This window comes from Azolla caroliniana, unplaced genomic scaffold (assembly GCF_043228905.1).
Source record: "Azolla caroliniana isolate FFs.n. ecotype wild unplaced genomic scaffold, voAzoCaro1.0.p SCAF_15, whole genome shotgun sequence".
NCBI classification, from domain to species: Eukaryota; Viridiplantae; Streptophyta; class Polypodiopsida; order Salviniales; family Salviniaceae; genus Azolla; species Azolla caroliniana.
In genome coordinates this window covers 19,210,101-19,229,133 of record NW_028230450.1, presented here as the reverse complement: position 1 = coordinate 19,229,133, position 19,033 = coordinate 19,210,101, and the positions used below count along the sequence as shown (strand labels likewise).

General features: G+C 37.6%; 1 protein-coding gene across 2 annotated transcripts; it reads right to left on the bottom strand.

The window, feature by feature from the left end:
- Positions 1-184: 184 nt before the first annotated feature.
- LOC147854961 (alcohol dehydrogenase class-3-like) lies at positions 185-6,798 on the bottom strand. 2 transcript variants are annotated; one of them, XM_087330928.1, is made up of 11 exons: positions 6,584-6,798; positions 3,385-3,449; positions 3,139-3,210; positions 2,997-3,043; positions 2,158-2,483; positions 1,973-2,055; positions 1,819-1,894; positions 1,669-1,730; positions 1,474-1,569; positions 467-628; positions 185-382 (listed from the first exon to the last, which is right to left on the bottom strand). In XM_087330928.1, the coding sequence occupies exons 1-11, from the start codon at positions 6,762-6,764 to the stop codon at positions 371-373; spliced, it is 1,182 nt and encodes a 393-aa protein (XP_087187054.1). In that variant the 5' UTR covers positions 6,765-6,798; the 3' UTR covers positions 185-370. The 2 variants fall into 2 exon arrangements, with proteins under 2 accessions (XP_087187054.1, XP_087187053.1); XM_087330927.1 differs by having other exon boundaries at positions 185-367.
- Between the last annotated feature and the right edge of the window lie 12,235 nt (positions 6,799-19,033).

Genomic DNA, 19,033 nt, shown 5'->3' with positions numbered 1-19,033 from the left:
GTGAGGGTTTAGTCATAAATACCAACACAATGAACAATAAAAAGTATTGTGGTATTTAGTTGAATTTGCATGATAATTGCAAGAATAGATTATGAGTATTTCAAAATCTAGTGCAGAACTGAAATCCAGCACCAATTGATGACCATTTTAGTGTGACAAAGCTAATACAAAAGTTCCAAATGCAAAAATAAATAGGAATTTGTATGATTACATATGTGAATAGCAGCTCGAAGGCATTCTCCTGCTTCCAGGAGGATTACATATGGATAACAGCTCGAAGGCATTCCCCTGATTCCAGAAGCTCAAATGCATGATTAATCTCTTCTAGTTTCAAGTTGTGTGTGACATACTCATCTAGCTTGATCTCCTGTTAAAACCCATTCTTTATATCATTTTGTAAATGAAAAACACTTATTACAAGTGAGAAAAAGATTTAAAATGCATGTTTTTTGTGCCAAAATATCACCTTATTCATGTAGGCATCAACTAACTTTGGGACATCAGTCCTACTTTTGTATCCTCCAAATGCAGTGCCTTTCCATACTCTTCCAGTCACCAATTGGAAAGGTCTTGTCTTGATTTCTTGTCCTGCAGCTGCTACTCCAACTATTACCGATGTTCCCCACCCCTTGAAGTAGTTGAAATTTTTATTGATATTCCATAATGTGTGCCATATATTTCACTCTTGTAAATGAACATGTATATGCACTTACAGATACATATATATTATTACACATACATATATAAATGCCAGAAACAAGTAAAAATCAATGTCGAGGTCAAAGAATTAATCAATTTTCAAATGTGAAGATAAGAGTAATATATGAGTTTGTATTGTATTGTAATATTATTATACATACATATATCATTATTAGATTTGAATTCAAAACATCATTCAATATCCATGCATTCTTTTAACAAAAACTATATCATCCCAAGTAGATTTAGTTAAGTGAAAAAATCTACTCAAATCAGTAAGCCTAAGCACTCTAGGATATACCCTGCTGCTAATCGTTTTATTTGGATGGGCATGAAACCAGATAAGAAGCTGTGTATAGACATTTAAAAAAGAGTACATTTATCAAGAAACACATTCTGTAACAATTCATTGGATCCTAAATAACTACATAATATTAAATATTATCATTTTTTAACATGATTTGATTGTACATCTTAAACTATACTAAGCAATTAGTAACTGCTATGCCTATCATTTGATACTGTCATAAGCACTGCTCTTTCACCAGGCTAAAGATTCGAAGGGATTGATAGAATGCCTTACATCACATAAAAAAAAATTTATCACTATATTTTCCTCATTAGTTTGTCACAGCTAATTACAACATTCAAACATCAAGAAATAAAAAAGTTCAGAAATCAACATTCCACATGAGAAGCTTATTAAGAACAAGTTCATGACCATTCCAATTTTGAGTTGACTGATATAAAATATTAAGGGCATCACACACCAACCTTAATGCAGCATTCCAAGGCAGCTCGCATCACTTCTACATTTCCAATACACTCAAAACTATAATCTACACCACCATCTGTGATCTCAACAATGACCTGTTATTGTTGATTGTCAGTTGTTTTGACAAGGTTATGTATAAGCATTTACCCTACTAGTATACCAGCCTTAATTAAACAGAAATGAAAGGGATATACCTGTTGGATTGGTTTATCATAGTCTTTGGGATTTATAAATTCAGTCGCACCAAAGCTGCTGGCTATATATCATAAACTAAATTAGAAACAGCATCTGATATGTATTATGAAAGCAAAACATTGATAGAAGGCAAATCCCCCACTACATACCACGTTCATACTTTGCAACATTTGTGTCAATTCCGATAATCCTCTTTGCTCCAGCCTTTTTTGCACCTTCACAAACCTGTATAAAGTTTTAACAATTCATCCAAACCATCGTGTAGAAACAAAATTATGCATTGATTCTCATTTTTATTGTTACCGCAAGACCAACAGTGCCCAAACCAAACACTGCAACTGTTGATCCGCTCTCTACTTTTGCTGTATTGAAGACAGCACCCAGTCCTACATAAAACAGTAACCGTGGTTTTCGCTGAATCTAAACAGTAGCATCAAATACTGTTAATACGGTTAATAATCACAAACCTAAACATTTGTCATGATTACCTGTAGGAATACCGCATCCCAAGAGGCAAACTTTATCCATAGGAGCTGCTGGATTAATTTTAGCAACTGATACATCATGCACAACTGTATACTCGCTGAAGGTTGAGGTCCCCATAAAATGATATATTGGTTTTCCATTCAATGAAAATCTAGATGACATGTCAGAAATCATCACACCAGTCCCTGTAGCTGATCTTACTTTGCCACAAAGGTTCGTCTTCCCTGAAAAACATGCTCTACACTCCCTGCACTCTGCTTGATAACAAGGAATAACATGATCACCTGGTTTCAGACCAACAACACCTTCCCCAATGCTCTCAATGATACTGCCAAACAGAGACACAAACTTCAACTTGCTTCACTAGAAAATCTTCAACATATTCCTAGCTATTATAGTTGTTTCTCAATTCACTGGTTGCCATCAAACTTTCACACAATCAAGTTTCATGAAAGAAAGAGTGAAAAGAAATCTGGGGTAATGTTTCAAAGCATACACTTCCCGTCATCATTCTGAGATTTCTCTACTAGTTCTATATGTATATTCCACGCAAGTACTTCAATGTCTCTCTTCAATCAATATGAAATGACGTCAAGGTTGAGTAATGTCTTGTGCTACTCACTCATGCGTATTTTTTAAGACAATCCTACAAGCTTCAGAAAACACTAGACTGTACTCTAGAGCCTTAGATTAACCCATTGAACATAATGTAGATTCTTGCAGAGGAACTTAATATGTTGTTCTTTAGCCGAACAGTAAAACATTATGACCAGCTTCAAACCATTCATTTCTTATGCACAACATTACATAGAATATCAAATGATTTGGTGAGCGCACATACCCAGCAGCTTCATGACCAAGTATGCATGGAAAAAGTCCTTCAGGATCCTGCTTGTCAAAGAATGCCAAAGAATCAAGCCAGTGAAATATTCAAACCATAGGAGTCTCAAATGTTAGCTCTACAAAATGGGATGGAGAAATACCTTACCACTGAGAGTATAGTAATCAGTGTGGCACAACGCTGTGTTTACAATTTTTACACGAACTTCGCCAGCCTGAAGATCATGAATAAAAGTCATATAACGTATTGGTATTTTATAACGTAGAAAAGCTTGTTGTTTCAATGAATCAATTTAATCAAATGCTGCAGGCGCAATTGAAGTAAATATATCATTTTAATCCACATCAAATTGATCTAGCAAATATATGACTAATGTAAAACCACTAACCTTTGGAGGTGCAACCTCAATATTCTCAATGGATAAGGGTTTCAAAGGTTCATGTGCAACAGCAGCTTCATAAAACAACAAGCAAAGGTAAGTGATTGACTAATGAAATGGGCATACACCTTTAGTTGAAGGCATGTATGCACGTTGTGATCAAACCCACATGTTCAAGTGCATCAGAGAGATACCATCATGAGAAAGAAAGACGCATTAAAATATCTAAAGCTTCTTGGTGACTGAACAAGAGGTTACCTCTAAAATTGTTGTCTTATCTTGGAGAAAAACAATCCAAAATAAATTGCTAGAACTGCCTAACTCAACTCGGGGTTTACACAAGGCATTCAATGCTTTTTATTAACAAGGTAGATATTCCTGTAGGCTAAGGAATAAGATCTCCATAGATGGACCAAGAATTCTGCCTTCATAAGATCTCCAACATGGCAGGGTCTCCGAAAAGAGGAAAGCAAAAGCACTGAAAATAGTGAAGATATACAAAGTCTGTATTGAGAATGTGGTATTCATTTCTCAAAAAAGTTTTGCTACCGATCCACTGAATGAAGGTTTTAAAAACAATTCTTTAAATTTCTTGCTTGTTTGACTTCCCCTGTGTGCCTGACAAGATTGAAAAGCTGAAAATCGTTTCGCATGACATTCACAAAATCCTTTCTAAAAAAATTGCTCGTAAGTGCTTAATATTAGGTGGTCATCTAGTAGGCATGGAGTCCAGATTTGTAGAGAAACAAATATTGTATTATAATTCAGGTCAATGATCTTATGCTTCAAATGCAAGTTGTGGTTATATATAGAAAACATTGTGAAGAAATAAGAGATCAAACGTCTAGAAATAAGGGAACCAACATAGTTGGCATGATGAAGGATGTTAGAAAAGGGCGCCATGTCTTGACAAATGTATCATTGGCAATTGAAAACCTAGTTGCAAATAAGGAACATATGAAATTTCATGCAAAAAGCATGAGTTGTGACACATAAATTCACACATTTAAAAGTACAAGTTACAATTTGGTATTGCTGATATTTCTCTGTTGAAGTGTAAGGACACAAAAAATTCAAGATCATCAACTTCCTGCAGCCCACCTCACATCCAAAACACATACCCAAATAAATACCCACTTTTATAGGATAAAACGTAAAGAATTAAAATATAATTCTACTGAGGATCAGGTATATACAAAGCGGAGGTAAGTAGATAATTTGTGTGTGTTGGGGGGTAGTGGGTAAGAGAGTGAATACACAAGGTTTATCAAAAGACAATGTATTAGCAATGTGGAGGGTGAGTATACAATGATAAAGCTACAAGTAAATTAAGACTAAATAAATTATGAATCAAAGATAAGCAACATCAAATACAAGGAGGGGGGCTTAACGTGTACTTGCATAGAATTCTAGTTCAATCTACATTGATAGGAGAGTAAGTGGGATATAAGATTCCATTTTATTCAATAAAATGGTATCTCCCATTTATTTATTACAAAGGTGGACTTTATCACACATTCTCCAAGAAGTGTGCTCACGTGCAAGGTGTGGTTTAGCTTGATATCTCAACGTAAAAGAATTGTCTAAAGGGAGATACAGTCAAGGTTATAACAATCATGAAATAAACAGAGAGGACTAGCTAATGCAAAGTTCTTATCTGGACAATGCATCACGACTATGGAAAGTTGTAGGCAGACATGGCTATCAGGTGCACCTAGGACATCATTTTTCAGGGCAATGGGAGCTACATCAGAGGATACATGGTTTCATTTACTATAATAAACCTTGATTCCACCATATTACTGGCCAATGGTTCCTAAGACCCAACATGATTGGGCATCACCATATGAGAGTGTTCATACTTTGATCAACTCATGTTGTCATCTTCTAGATCTATTTTGTACCTTGTATCCTCAATACAGAATTTGTAACCCAGGTTCCTACATCATTTCCCTTCCAACACAGCCTTGTCATTAGATATTGCTGGCTACCTAGATCAGGCCCATTCTGGTTCTATTTTATAGCATCATATATTATTCACATTGCATGCAAATTTAGGTCTCATATGTCCCTTTGGCCCTTCGACGATGATACTATAAGCATTCCCTCTCCATCTTCTCTCCATACCCCCTTCCAGAATCCTCCATGTGAGAAAAGCTGTTAATAGCAGCAGCGGAAGACTTAAAACAAAATAGGCACAACCAAGCTGTGAGAAGGCTGTTAGACAGCAGTAGAAAAAATGGTTGCAAAGAGTAGAGACACAGCCAAGGAATAGAGCTTGTTTTAAGTAGCAAAAAAGAAAATGAAAAACTTATACAAAAGAGGCTGGTATAGCCTATTTATACAAAATTGGGGAATGTGGGTGAAATGGCTGTTTGGTAGTTAAGTGACTCTTGTACTACCAAACAGGTACAAAAAACTAGGAATATCTTGGAAAAGGTAGAAGAGAGAAAAGGCATTTAAAGCATTGCAGATTCTAGAGAGAGAAGGCATTTAAAGAGTTGCAGATTCTAGAGAGAGAAGAATCTGAGAAAAGAGAGAATGTAGTACAAAGATAATAAATATGAAAGAGAGTGCAGGGCTGGAGCTGCCACCCTCCAACACTCCATCCTTTACCCTAATAATATGGTGTAGAAAAAGAGTTCATTCTCCACGACTGATGATTTCGTACCACAGCCAAGCATGGATTGACATCCAGGTACACATCTCTGGAAGCTGTCCTTAGAAAGTGTTCTTATTAGTACTATTACCCTGATAATATGTTGTAGGAAAAAGTGATCACTGTTCTGGACTAGTGATTTGATGCCACATCAGCATAAATATTAGTTTCATCAGGGGCAAACGAATGTGAACCAAGACTTGGTGAGTGATCTTTATACGGGTAACTTTTCCCTCCCTATAAATATTGCAAATTTTCGTGGTCAATTATTGTGTGATGCATCTTTGCAGATTTCCCTTACCCTAGGAATAAGGTTCTCTCTACAGATACCTTCAATCTAAAAATAATATATCGTAGATTTTTGGCAGCCAATGAGGTAGTCCCACATCAGCAATGATTATCCATCTTATCTAGCAAACAAAGGTCTGAGTAGGGTTTTCTTTTAACAATCATATATGTTAACCCACATTTACCCTAAAAAATATGTTGTTCTGTATAACAAGCAGACAATCACAGAGTAGAAATGCACAAGTATACATACAAACTTACCTCGACAAGTGATAGTTTTCCCTTGTGTTGGATATGAGGAGAAGGTGCGAGAGGCGAGCAGGAGAAGGCCAGTGAAGAAGTCATTGTGGAAGGGTCTCTCTGAGAGCAGCAGAGAGGTTGGGAAAGAAGGGAGGGCGCCATTGAAACGTGGGCTGCATCTCCTTCGAAGAGCATTCATCATGGCGTCTCCTCCACCTCCTCTGTTTCTCTCTCTCTCTCTGTCGCCTCCTCCTTTCTTCTTATCTGAGTTTTCTTTATTTCCTTCAGATACCCCTGGCCTCTCCCTTCCCTTCTCTTCTCTCTTTGGGGCTTCCTTTTATTTCCTCAGATGCCCCTCACTTTTCTCACTTCTCTTCTTCTTCTTCTTCTGATTCTTCTTCTTCTCCTCCTTCTTGTGAAAACACTCACAATCATGGTAAAGAAATGTGTATGGAAAACATTACTTACAATGGGTACCACAATGGAGTAGTATGGCCACCCACTCATCGACTACATAGGTAGTGGAACAAACTCCTTTCTTCTTATCTGGGTTTTCTTTATTTCCTTCAGATACCCCTAAGCTCTCTTTCTCTTCTCTCCTCTTCTCTTCTCTCTTTGGGGCTTCCTTTTATTTCCTCAAATGCCCCTCACTTCTCTCACTTCTCTTCTTCTTGTTGTTGTGAAAACACACACAATCATGGTAAAGAAATGTGTATGGAAAACACTACTTACAATGGGTACCACAATGGAGTAGTATGGTCACCCACTAACTACATACGTGTTGAATCGCCAATAATACACAAGAAAGAAATATATATTAACGTCTTCTAAGACCAGATTTTGGCCCATGAGACAATTGATTAGAATAACGGGTATGTGTACCCTATTATCAAAAATAAAACATCAATAAAAGAGTCTAAGCACGGTAAAAAAAGATGCCATGCGGTGTAGCATGTTCTATAAAGGAAACGGCTATGTGTTGAGACTAGTTTCATTTCCATCCTTGTCTCTCGAAAAGGAGCAAGGAATCGAAGGGTTGCGATGCAAGTGTAACACGTGGTCTCGAATGTAAATGGTATCCTATCCAAAGCTTCTATGTGGGGTAACTCTCATTCTCGTATCTTCTTAATTGCTTCCACACAATGAGTGACTTTGAAGCCTGGTATACGAGGTTGTTTGGTTATTCTCTCGTTTTTTGCTTCCATGACGAAGTGGCCAAATGGTCCAAGTGTGTTCTCGTTTATCATCCTCCCCTATCCTTAAAAACATTCAATGGTGACGTGTTGATGAGTATTAGAAAGGTTATGGTTAACATTTTGTAGCTTATTCTCTCTATGTCATTTTAATTCTAATATATATCTACCTAGTGTATTTATATCCAAAGTATCCAATAGTTGGGAGAGGGTCCAAGTACGTCATGGTATGTTCCCCTTACCTTGATGTAAGCTGGACATTTGCATGTAAATGATACTCAGCATCTATCTCTATGTGACATAATCTACACATCCTTTTATCTCTAGGAACTCCATTAGCACAACCATCTTCAATCTCAAGTTGGTGGGATGATACTTTAAGTTGTCCGATGTCAACCCTTTATGTATTTGGTAAGAACGTATTTAGATATTTTGGTTGCATAATAAAACCTAACTCGAAGAAATGCATGAAGTGTTCCGTATAGGACAACATTTTAGATGGGAGTGGCTCTCATGGGTTAATCCATTTATGTAAAGTATACATTTGCCATATTTCTTGGCGTTCACTTTGTTGCAGTCTTCATGAAATATCAAAGTTTTATCGGTCTTGTAGTGGTACCTAAGTGGAGCTAGGTTATTAATGTCTCTGTCGAAAAGCTAGTCTACCATGGTAATATACCAAGAGCTAGTATCTATGGACTCGTAGAGTAATCGAAATGCCTCGAAAGCTTGTCAAGATATCCTATCTTGTGATTGCCCATGGTTCCTATCAATAAAACTACTACTTAAAAAAGTGATTCTACTAGCATAGGGGGTAAACAAACTTTGTGTTAATGATTTTATGTGATACTATTGATTTGCTTTGGATTTGTCGTGATAACATCGATTGCACTAATTACAATCACATGAGAGGTGGTAGCCCCGGAGCCCAAAACCATCGTTGCATACATGAGGGAAGGGGTTACAAATGAGTCGAAGAGCCACCCTTTTGTTCATGACTCTTGGAAGTATGTTTAGTGGCATTATCTCTCTAAGAGTGAGAGGGGCGCATATCCTCTTGTTAATATATCTTTTGTTGCATGTGTCATCGAAAATTTACTTTCAAGCAAGCACTAAAAGTGACACCAAGATATACATATGATCTTACTACCTCAACTTGTCTCTTAAAGAGCATTAGGTGGTATTTACTCTGAACTTGGGTAGACGTGTGGAAGATAGGACTTTAGTTTTCCCTAGATTCACTACTAGTCCTCTTTATTTGCAAAAGTCATCTAAGTCATTAAGGTGCCTTTGTAGGTCTTGTTTAAACTTAGAGAGTAAAACTATATCATCTATATAAACCAAGAGATTGACTTGCATACCCCCTAGGCCTACTCTGTTGCCTCCCTTACAAGTAGTAAAAATAGTAATCTCATCAATGTAGATCCAAAAAGAGTTGGTGATAGGGGACAACCTTAATTTACACCAATCGTGCTAGTTAAGCAATTGGATAGGCCACACGGACATCATACGTGCCCAAAAACTTGCTCATATAAAGAATAGATGGCCAAATCATGTAATTTGGTATCTCCAAGCTTTTAAGCCTATCAAACAACCACTCTGTAGGAATTGTGTCAAAGGCTTTGCAAAAGTCCATAAAATTTTAACAAATATAATTTCCTCTTGCGAACCTTGGTTTGGTCAATTACGCATTTAAGTGTGAAGATATGGTCAATAATAGAAAGGCTCGTCTGAAACCAAACAGTTCAGGTGCTCAAACACTTAATGTCTTCGTATATTTGTTGAGGTATGTTTCTGTCACTACACCATATAGTTTAGTGAGCATATGGCCAATCATAAGTCATATATGTATTCGGGTCCATGGAGTCTACGCTCCTAGTCCACTAGGTCGTTATGATTCTAGTAGTTAGTGTCAGTAACTCGGTACGAGCATTGAAGTACTTGCCATTACTTCAGTCGGTCCTTTTTAGGATTTGTATAAAAAGTGCTCTAAAGCACATTTGTATGTACAAAGTGTTCATTGTTTTTGAAATATAAATTTGTGTGTTCTGCTCTCTCCGTCTCTCCCACATATTCTTTGTGTTCTTTGAAGCTTTCCATTAAACCTTCGTCTGTGTTATGTTGCTCCTTAGAACCAAAATAGTGAAACTGAAAATGGATACAAATGAGGGATGATCCTCCTTATATAGGCCAAAGACGGTAGTTGGCTACACGTCTGGATTGGGTTGTCCCAACCCAAAGTGGCACCTTCTTTGGGATTGGGATACCTAGTGAGTCCTAGTCCATTTTGGGACTATGTCTCAATTGGGACACAAATGGGGCACCAAATAAACATATGTTGAATTTTGCACCTCACCTTCTATAATTTAAACATTGATCACAAACAAACATACCCTCATGACAACATAATATTATTGGGTTTAATAAGAATGACACTTTTACTCAATGAAATGAGCATATATCCAAGTAATCTCCTAGATTTTTATATCATATTTTCATATCAAGAGATGTGTGACAGAATAAAAGAAGGAATAAGTGCCTCATTGACTCATATAACCATTTCTAAAATTAGGTCTCTAGATTTCTTGGGGTCTCATTTTGCCAAAACATGCATATATTACTTACCATGAAATGATTTCGACATGCATTTCTAGTTTGGAGAGCCCAATACTTTTGAACACTTTACTTTGCTAGCAATGTGAGTTTTTCTTTTCATGTGAATTATTACATGCGCAACAATAACTACTTAGAGAAAGAAGAGAAAATAATATATGCATATGTATCAAATTGTTTGTAACCATGCATACCGAGCAAAACTTGATTGACTAATTATGAGCTTAATTCCCTAGTTTTATTTTTCGACTAGATGATCCACGTGCTTCATCAAATGGACGCTTCGGCAATTAGGAGCCTAGGCTTTCATGTAGTTTTCAAGTCTTGAGCACTCGGTTAGTGTGTCACATTAATTTATATATATGATTGGTTATAAACCAAGCATGTCAACATTGTTTGTGTCCGCTATAAAAAAACGTCTTAATAAGTTTAGCAATAATCATGTCACTATCTCAAAATCATGGCTATATAATGTTGACTTTGATGACAACATTTTCAACAATATTGACTTTGAAACATTTTTCCACAATACTATTGAAAACGATGCACCTCCTTTTCAAAGGGTCATACTAATATTACACTAAAAGATCATTTGTGAACCTCCAGGCAGTGTCAAGTGACCTCTCTCTCGTTCTTGCTTGAGAATGAATTTGTGTATGCTAAGCACAAAAGATATTATTGTAACTAGGGATCGGCAATGGCTCGGCTCAAGCCTAAACCGTTTGGCTTAGCCAGCTTGAAAACGGCTTAGCGGCTCGGCTCGGCTCGGCTTGAGCCTCGCCAAACCGGCTCAAGCCGGCTAAGCCGGATAAACCGTTTAAGCCGTTTATAAACTTTAGAGAGGGGGAGAGAGACAACAGACAAGGGGAAAGAGAGAGAGAGAAAGGGAGGGAGAACTACATAGACGAGGAAAGAGAGACATAGGGAGGGAGACAACATATAAGGAGAGAGAGAGAGAGAGAGAGAGGGAGGGAGACAACATATAAGGAGAGAGAGAGAGAGAGAGAGAGGAACTACATAGAGGGGAGAGACAAAGAGACTACACAGAGGGGAGAGAGAGAGAGAGAGAGAGAGACTACACAGAGGGGAGAGAGAGAGAGAGAGAGGAACTACACAGAGGGGAGAGAGAGAGAGAGAGAGGAACTACATAGAGGGGAGAGAGAGAGAGAGGGAGGGAGAGTCGAGACCATAGACGTGAGAGAGAGAGAGGAACTACATAGAGGGGAGAGAGAGGGAGAGGGAGAGAGAGTCGAGACCACAGAAGTGAGAGAGAGTGGGAGGGATCATCTGAGAGAGAGAGGGAGGTAGGGAGAGAGAGAGAGAGACGGAGGTTTCCAAACCGGTTTACAAGCCGGTTTAGCCTAAACCGGTTTGTGAACCGGCTCGGCTCAGGTTTGAGATCCTGTAAACGGTTTAGGCTTAGCCGGTTTGGCTTGGATCAGGCCAAACCGGCTAAGCCTAAACCGAACCGTTGCCAATCCCTAATTGTAACTGTAATTATCATGACAATGACAACTTCGTGCTTCCCAAAGATTTTGATCACCTTTGATAGCACTCTTTCCAAATGTGCCGAAATATCAAGACTTTGCCAACGAAGGCATAATGTGAATGGCTTTGCCTTGATGTATCGTGCTCTAGATTCATTAGTTACTCTATTGATATTCGATTATTTGAATAAACATTACAAACAAACATGATGATGTGATGGTACTTTTTGTTGTTTACTAAAGCTTAAATTAGTTGATTGAATGTTGGGAAATGGGTTTGATGTTGCATTCATCATGTGGTTTGAAATTACACATAAAAATAATTAAAATGGCTTTACAACACTAAACCTGCCATATATTCCATAATATAGAAAATGAAAACATAAACCCTCCCCTTCATCCTTATGGAATCTGTAGTGATAACAAAGAATAAAATTCCGTATGTCATTGGTTTATGATACCTTTCTAAAGCACATATCGAATTAATCAAGAACACAAGTTCCATATCAACCAATAAATGCACATTAATAATTTTCATAAGCTAGTGTGTCAATACGATGATTACATGTCGAGCTTTTAGAGAGGCTAGATGTCTACTTTGGTTTCATATGGAAGTTCGTTTTTCCCACGTTGTCTATATAAAAAGAATGTTGTTTTATCTTCAAACATCTAAGAAGCGTAGAGTATATAAAACCTAGTTAAATGGAAAATTGCCCCGATAGAGCAATTGGACATCTTTAATGAGGATTCCTTGTCTCAAATTCATGGCTTAGGTGATCATACATTCATGCTTAGGTTGTCGTTTTCATGGCTAGATCATAGAATCCAAGGTGTTTCCCTTGTGAGCATTAAGGTGCATACAATTTATTTGGAAATAAGTATACCCGAGCGTAAATGCATCAAGGTGATGTGGGATTGTTGGTTGTAAAAAAGAGTATTCCAAACTCACAAGGGGCAGGTTTAATTGAAGTATCAAGCCTTCCACTACTCTCACTACCTAAGAGTAGTATTTCAAACCCTAGTGACACTAGGATTTTGCATTTGATGGCAATTGAAACAAGATATTCTTAGATGGTTTGAATTTCTTTACAAACTTGAAAAAGATGTATATCCTTCAAGTAGTGTTTTGTCACACTCATTTATTATTATAATTGTGTGTTTTCAACACAAAAGAAGAAGAAGAAGAAGAAGAAGAGAGAATAGAAGAGAATAAAATATATATCCATATGAATCATTTAGTATAAAATATGACTAACTTTCCATGTAGATTCTTGCATGATGGAGATGGACAAACAAAGACAAACATACTTATATTCTTCACCACATGTATCCTTTAGTGGCGGGGCACATAGAGGGATTGAAAGAAGGGGGGGAGATTTGTCTGATTATCCATATGTCATTAATTTGACGGTTCATTGTTGAGTCACATTATTCATGTAGATATGCCATAGTGGTTGAAAATAATTGAATGTTTTCGTGAAGTTGTGCGACAACGGTGTGAAGTTCATGTGGAATGGAAACAAAGTGCGGGTGTGTAAATGTGGGCTAAAGTGTGGGAACAAAGAACAAAGAAGAGTGCATGAAAGGGAATAAAAGTAGGAGAGAGACAGAGAGACAGAGACAGAGACAGAGAGAGAGAGAGGTGCACATGTGGGGGATAAAGAGTAAGGGAGAAAAGAATGTATGGGGGTGTGAAAGCACATGAGTTTATAAAAGTTTTTGGAACCATTAAACCATGGTTTAACGGTTCGGTTCGGTTCGAGTTGAAACTGTGCCCATTGCTAGACATGGCTCCAAAACCACCACATCTTCAATGGCTTGATTAAAGGCCATTATTCAAAATATTTTTCATTAAATGTAAAGATCACGCCCTCTCCCTTGCTTTCACTATAAAAGGGAGAGGGCAGCCACTTGCTCCTATGGGGGTTGGGAGATGGGTGTTAGGCTTGTGAAGTCAAGCAAGGCAAAACCACTCCCTTTTACCTACTCCCTAGTTCAAGATCCCCATGATCCCACTTGAACAACAAGCACGCGCGATTCTTCGCGACAATGTGGGATAATCACATGGAACTATTCTCATATATTGATGTTGACTAGATCTTGTGGCTTCATGCACGTATTATAGTAATCTTAACCTCAATAACATTGATGATATAGAAACCTACGAGGGTGTAACTATTCTGGATGAACACTTAATTAGTTTCAATAGATGGACAATTTGTGCAAAAGGAGGGGCAACAAATTCACAAATGGTTGATTGTAGACTTAACAATATACAAAAAAATTGCATCTATGTTACTAGAGTATATAGACATGGACTTGTTTTTTCCTTTGCTAGCTACTTTTGTCAAATACTAGTTGTTGCATTGCCTACTGATGGAAGTGCCATTTTGCAATTTCAAACATTGATCTAGCAAATGCAAAAAATGCAGGATCTCTAAAATCTAAGAACAATTGAGGATTGGATGAAATTAAGTTTAGTGTATATGAGAGTACTCATTAATTAAATCATTTCCTCTCCATATCAAGGCTACATACATCATCTCTCAAAACAATGATGAGTTAGATTAAGGGTGCTTAACCACAATGGGACTAAGCCATGTGAGTTTTTTTATGAGCTAAATAAAACCAATAGGGAGGAGCCTATTGGTCTCCTCCTTTATGTATGCAACAAAGTTGGGGTTCACCCAATCCCTTAGGTGTTGCATCACCCTTGAGCTTGAGCTTGTGTTGGTAAAAGCCCCCTATTTTATCCAACAATAATAGAAAAGAGTACAATCAAGTGGTTAGACATGTAAGCATTAGTTGAATATAATCTGATGCAATTAACTGCACAATTACAACAAAGGAGGGTAGGGCCAAATATGGTCTCTTCTCCAATTTGATGCCCCCAAGCTCAAACATGCTCATCAACTAGATGAGCAAAGTTGAACTCTTATTTGAGCAACGCTAGAGTGAAGCCCTCTTAGGTCCCATCCTCTACCTACATTGCATTACAATGAAGTATGTAACAAATATTTGCATTGTGAAACATCGTTAAACTATATGTGTAGGCATCATATGTCAAAACACTATGCTTGGTTATTTTAAAATTTATCTATATATATGTTTACTTAGCGATTAAAGTCAAGGTTGTTAATTACATGAAAATTTAACACAAAGAACATAATAAACCCTTTTAAAGTATACACGTAAGGCAAAGAAGATTACTTCACTATCATTAAGAATGTTCTTTTTTCTAATTATGATATATAATTAATAAATTGCTTGTAACCATGCAAACCAAGCAAATCATGATCGACTAATTATGAGCTTAATTCGCTAGTTTTATTTTTTGACTAGATGGTCCACTTGCTTCATTAGATGATAAGTATTACGTTATTAGAAGTCCATGCTTTCATATAATTTTCAAGTTTCGAGCAGTCAAATTGTGTTTCACTATAGTTTGTTTAGACTGTTGGTTAGAGACCAAGTCAACATTATATTTATTGTTTGTGCCAGCTATAAAAAACTCTTTGTAAGTTTAGTGTGAAATTATGGCCATACAATGTTGACTTTTATGACAACATTTTCCACAACAACTCAATGATAATATTTTCCACAATATTATTGAAAGCGATCCACCTCCTTTTCAAAGGGTTGTACTAATAAACCCTTGGTTTCCGTCCAAACTATAAATGCTTATAATATAGTACACTACAAGATCATATTTGAACCTAGTGATAGTGTCAATTGACCTCTTTGTCACGAAATCATATGCTTGAGAGTGAATTTGTGTATGCTGATTGTAATTGTAATTATCATGATGGTGACAACTTCACGTTTCTCAATGATTTTGGCCACCTTTGATAGCACTCTTCCAAAAGTGCCAAAATATCATGACATTACCATTGCGAAAGCACAATGTGAATGGCTTTGCTTCTATGTGTCTTCCTTTGGATTCATTAGTTACTCTATTGATATTCAATGATCTGAATATACATTACAAACAAACATGTTGTGATGGTAAAATTTGTTCTTTACAAAAGCTTAAGTAAGTTGATTGAGTGTTGGGAAATGGGTTTGATGTTGCGTTCATCTTGAGTTTGAAATTACACACAAAAATAATTAAAATGGCTTTACAACACTGAACCTACCACATATTCCACAATATAGAAAGTGAAAACAAAAACACTCCCTTTTTTTTTTTTTTCAAAATGAAGTTACTTTCCCATTAGTTAGGAAGGATTATTACAAGGAGGCTTACGCACAAAACAGGGAATCTCCCTTCGATCAAGATCAAGAAAATGAGACTACTTACATAGCCTTTCAAACTGACTACCTAAAGTAAGTAGATACCTCTAGCTAAAAGCGGTGGCCTTTAGTGTCAGTCAGTATGAGCCGACCCCTGGGGCCTACAACGAAGGGAGGGTGGCATGTGAGAAGGAAACAACCAACGTGGGGGCTGGTAGTTCCACCTCAGGCCACTTCCTCCTAGCGTCACCATAGGCGTGTTCTGCCATTTCTGCCAAAAGCACAAACAGGCAGTGACCACATCAATGGAGTGGTTGCAAACCTCGTCCAATTGCCCTCGTAGGCAGTTGATAAGCACGAACCATATATCCATGATCACTTCCTCTGGGTCTGTACTAGAGCTTGGAAAACCTTCAGGCATCATGCTTTCCAGACATACCAGAAGGTGAAGTATGCGATCAACCTCCAAATTTCCAGGAACCTAGGGGAGGCGGACATCAAGTCTCTCTCAAAACGGATCTTGACGATTTTGCCTCTCGTGCATACATAGCACCAACTATAAGCATTGAAGGCTTCCGTCCACCTATCAACCGAGTGATCAAACACACCCTTCTCTTTTATCCGTATGCAATTTGTAGTGATAACAACGAATAAAATTTTATATGTCATTGGCTTATGATGCCTTTGCAAAACACATTTTGCGTTGACAAAGAACATAATAATTTTGTATGTGCAAATATGCACACTAATATATATATTTGTTTATTTTCTAAACAACATATCCTTCCATTAGTTTTTAAAAGGCATATCGGCTACACAATACAAAATAGATGGAATGGAAGTGACTATCCTTCCCAAGCTCGTCTTGTGTAAGACAATGGCTAGGCATGGATCCTTTGTTTGATGAAATTGATTGAGCACTTCCTCAAATTTCCCGTTCTCAGCATATCCTACAATCAGTGCATTCCAAGGGACTTGTTCCTGAATTGAAAGCGTGTTAAATACTACATGTGCCTCGGCAAGTGACCCACATTTCGCATACATATCTACCAATGTATTGCCAATGAAATAATCTCTTACAATGGCTTTTTGTACAATGTCCTTGTGAGTTTCATTGCCTATTAATGTAGCTCTAATGCTACCACATGCTTTTAGGCAACAAACAAGTGTGAAACAAGTCTTTGCATATGCACAAAGAGGGAGAGTGTTGTAGACTAACTATATCTAGGTTCCACATATCCCTAATACCAAAGTAAGCACACTAATAATTTCATAAGCTACCATGTCAATAAGATGATTGCATATCAAGATTTTAGAGAGTCTAGATGTCTACTTTGGTTCATGTGGAAGTTCATTTTTCCCATGTTGTCTATATAGAAAGAATGGTGTTTTATCTTCAAACATCGAGGAAGTGTAGAGTAAGTAAGACCTAGTTAAAAGGGAAATTGCTCCAATAAAACAATTTAACTCCTTTAACGAGGATTCCTTGTCGCAAATTCGTGGCTTAGGTGATCATACACTCATGGTTAGGTTGTTGCTTTCATGGGTAGATTTTGGAATCCAAGGTTCTCCTCTCATGAACATTAAGGTGCATAAAGTTTCTTTGGAAATACATATACTCGAGGGTAAATGCATCAAGGTGATGTGGGATCGTTGGTTGTGAAAAAGATTATCCCAAACTCACACTTGGAGGCTTATAAAGCCAAATAGCTCATAAGGGACATTCCAAAGGTGAAGTGATTGAGCAGCTTTGCCATGGTAGACGTATACCCCATTCAATAATGATCTATGTCCAAACCATCATTGCCTCAAGTTTTCTACCCCAAATGGTCATGGACATGCTAACAAGCTCGTCTCTAGACATTTGCTTCATGGATATATTGATTACATTGTGCATATGTAATATTGAGGGGAGAGCCTCAAGGTAAATAAATGAAAATGTTGAGTGTTCCCCCCCCCCCCCCCCCCCAAAAAAAAACCACTACTTCGCATTAGTTAGCAAATAGAATACAACAAAGTTTGTCCAAATCCACAATGGGATCAACATATACAACTTGGAGAAACAATTCCAAAACTATCAAACAAAAACAACAAAAAAACTCGACCGATCCTTAAGCAAAATTGAAATAAACCCTATTTTACCCCAACTCTACAGCTCCCAACTAACTCTTTTCTAACAACATTATCCGGGTAACATGACTATACTAACGCACGTTTGTGTCAGCTATACATACATAATTACAACCCATGTACAATATTGGGAGCCATTGGTGGAAACATCCACCTAGGTGCTTTGTAATTCCACTTAGGCCTCAATGAAGATTTGACTAGCATGGGAGAGCTACTCCATTTCAGCAAGAACTTGGACCTTGCCCTTTCTGCTTCTTCCGAATCCCCTTGAATCGAATCATACCGACTGCGCAACCAAGCCACGAGATCAAACCAGATATTTAACATCATCTCTCCGCATGAGAGCTTTTGCTGCTGAAAAACAAACTTACAACGCCTGATCCAGATGTGCCAGGCCATCAAACACGCCAACATAAGCCAAATCTCCTCAAAAAATTCAGAATTTGTGCCTGGTCTCACCCCATCACATTGGAACGCGCTACCAACCTGCGCTATAAATCCATGTCCTTGTGGGTTTAACCATTCACTGTAGCTTTACCCTTTTAGGGATAATCCTTGTATTGAGCCCCACACAACGTTCCCTTTCACACCACAGGCTGCCACGATTCGAAGGCTTCTACTCCAAATGCTAATCACCTTTGTACAATTCCAAAAACAATGAGAGATTGATTCCAAAGCATGCCCACATAACTTACAACTAGCCTCACCACCACGGGAGCTCAACCACTCGCCTACAGGTACTGCCTTGTGGCTAAGAAGCCACAACCAAACCTTAATTTTTTATGGCATATCCAATGCCCATAGTCTCCTCCAAA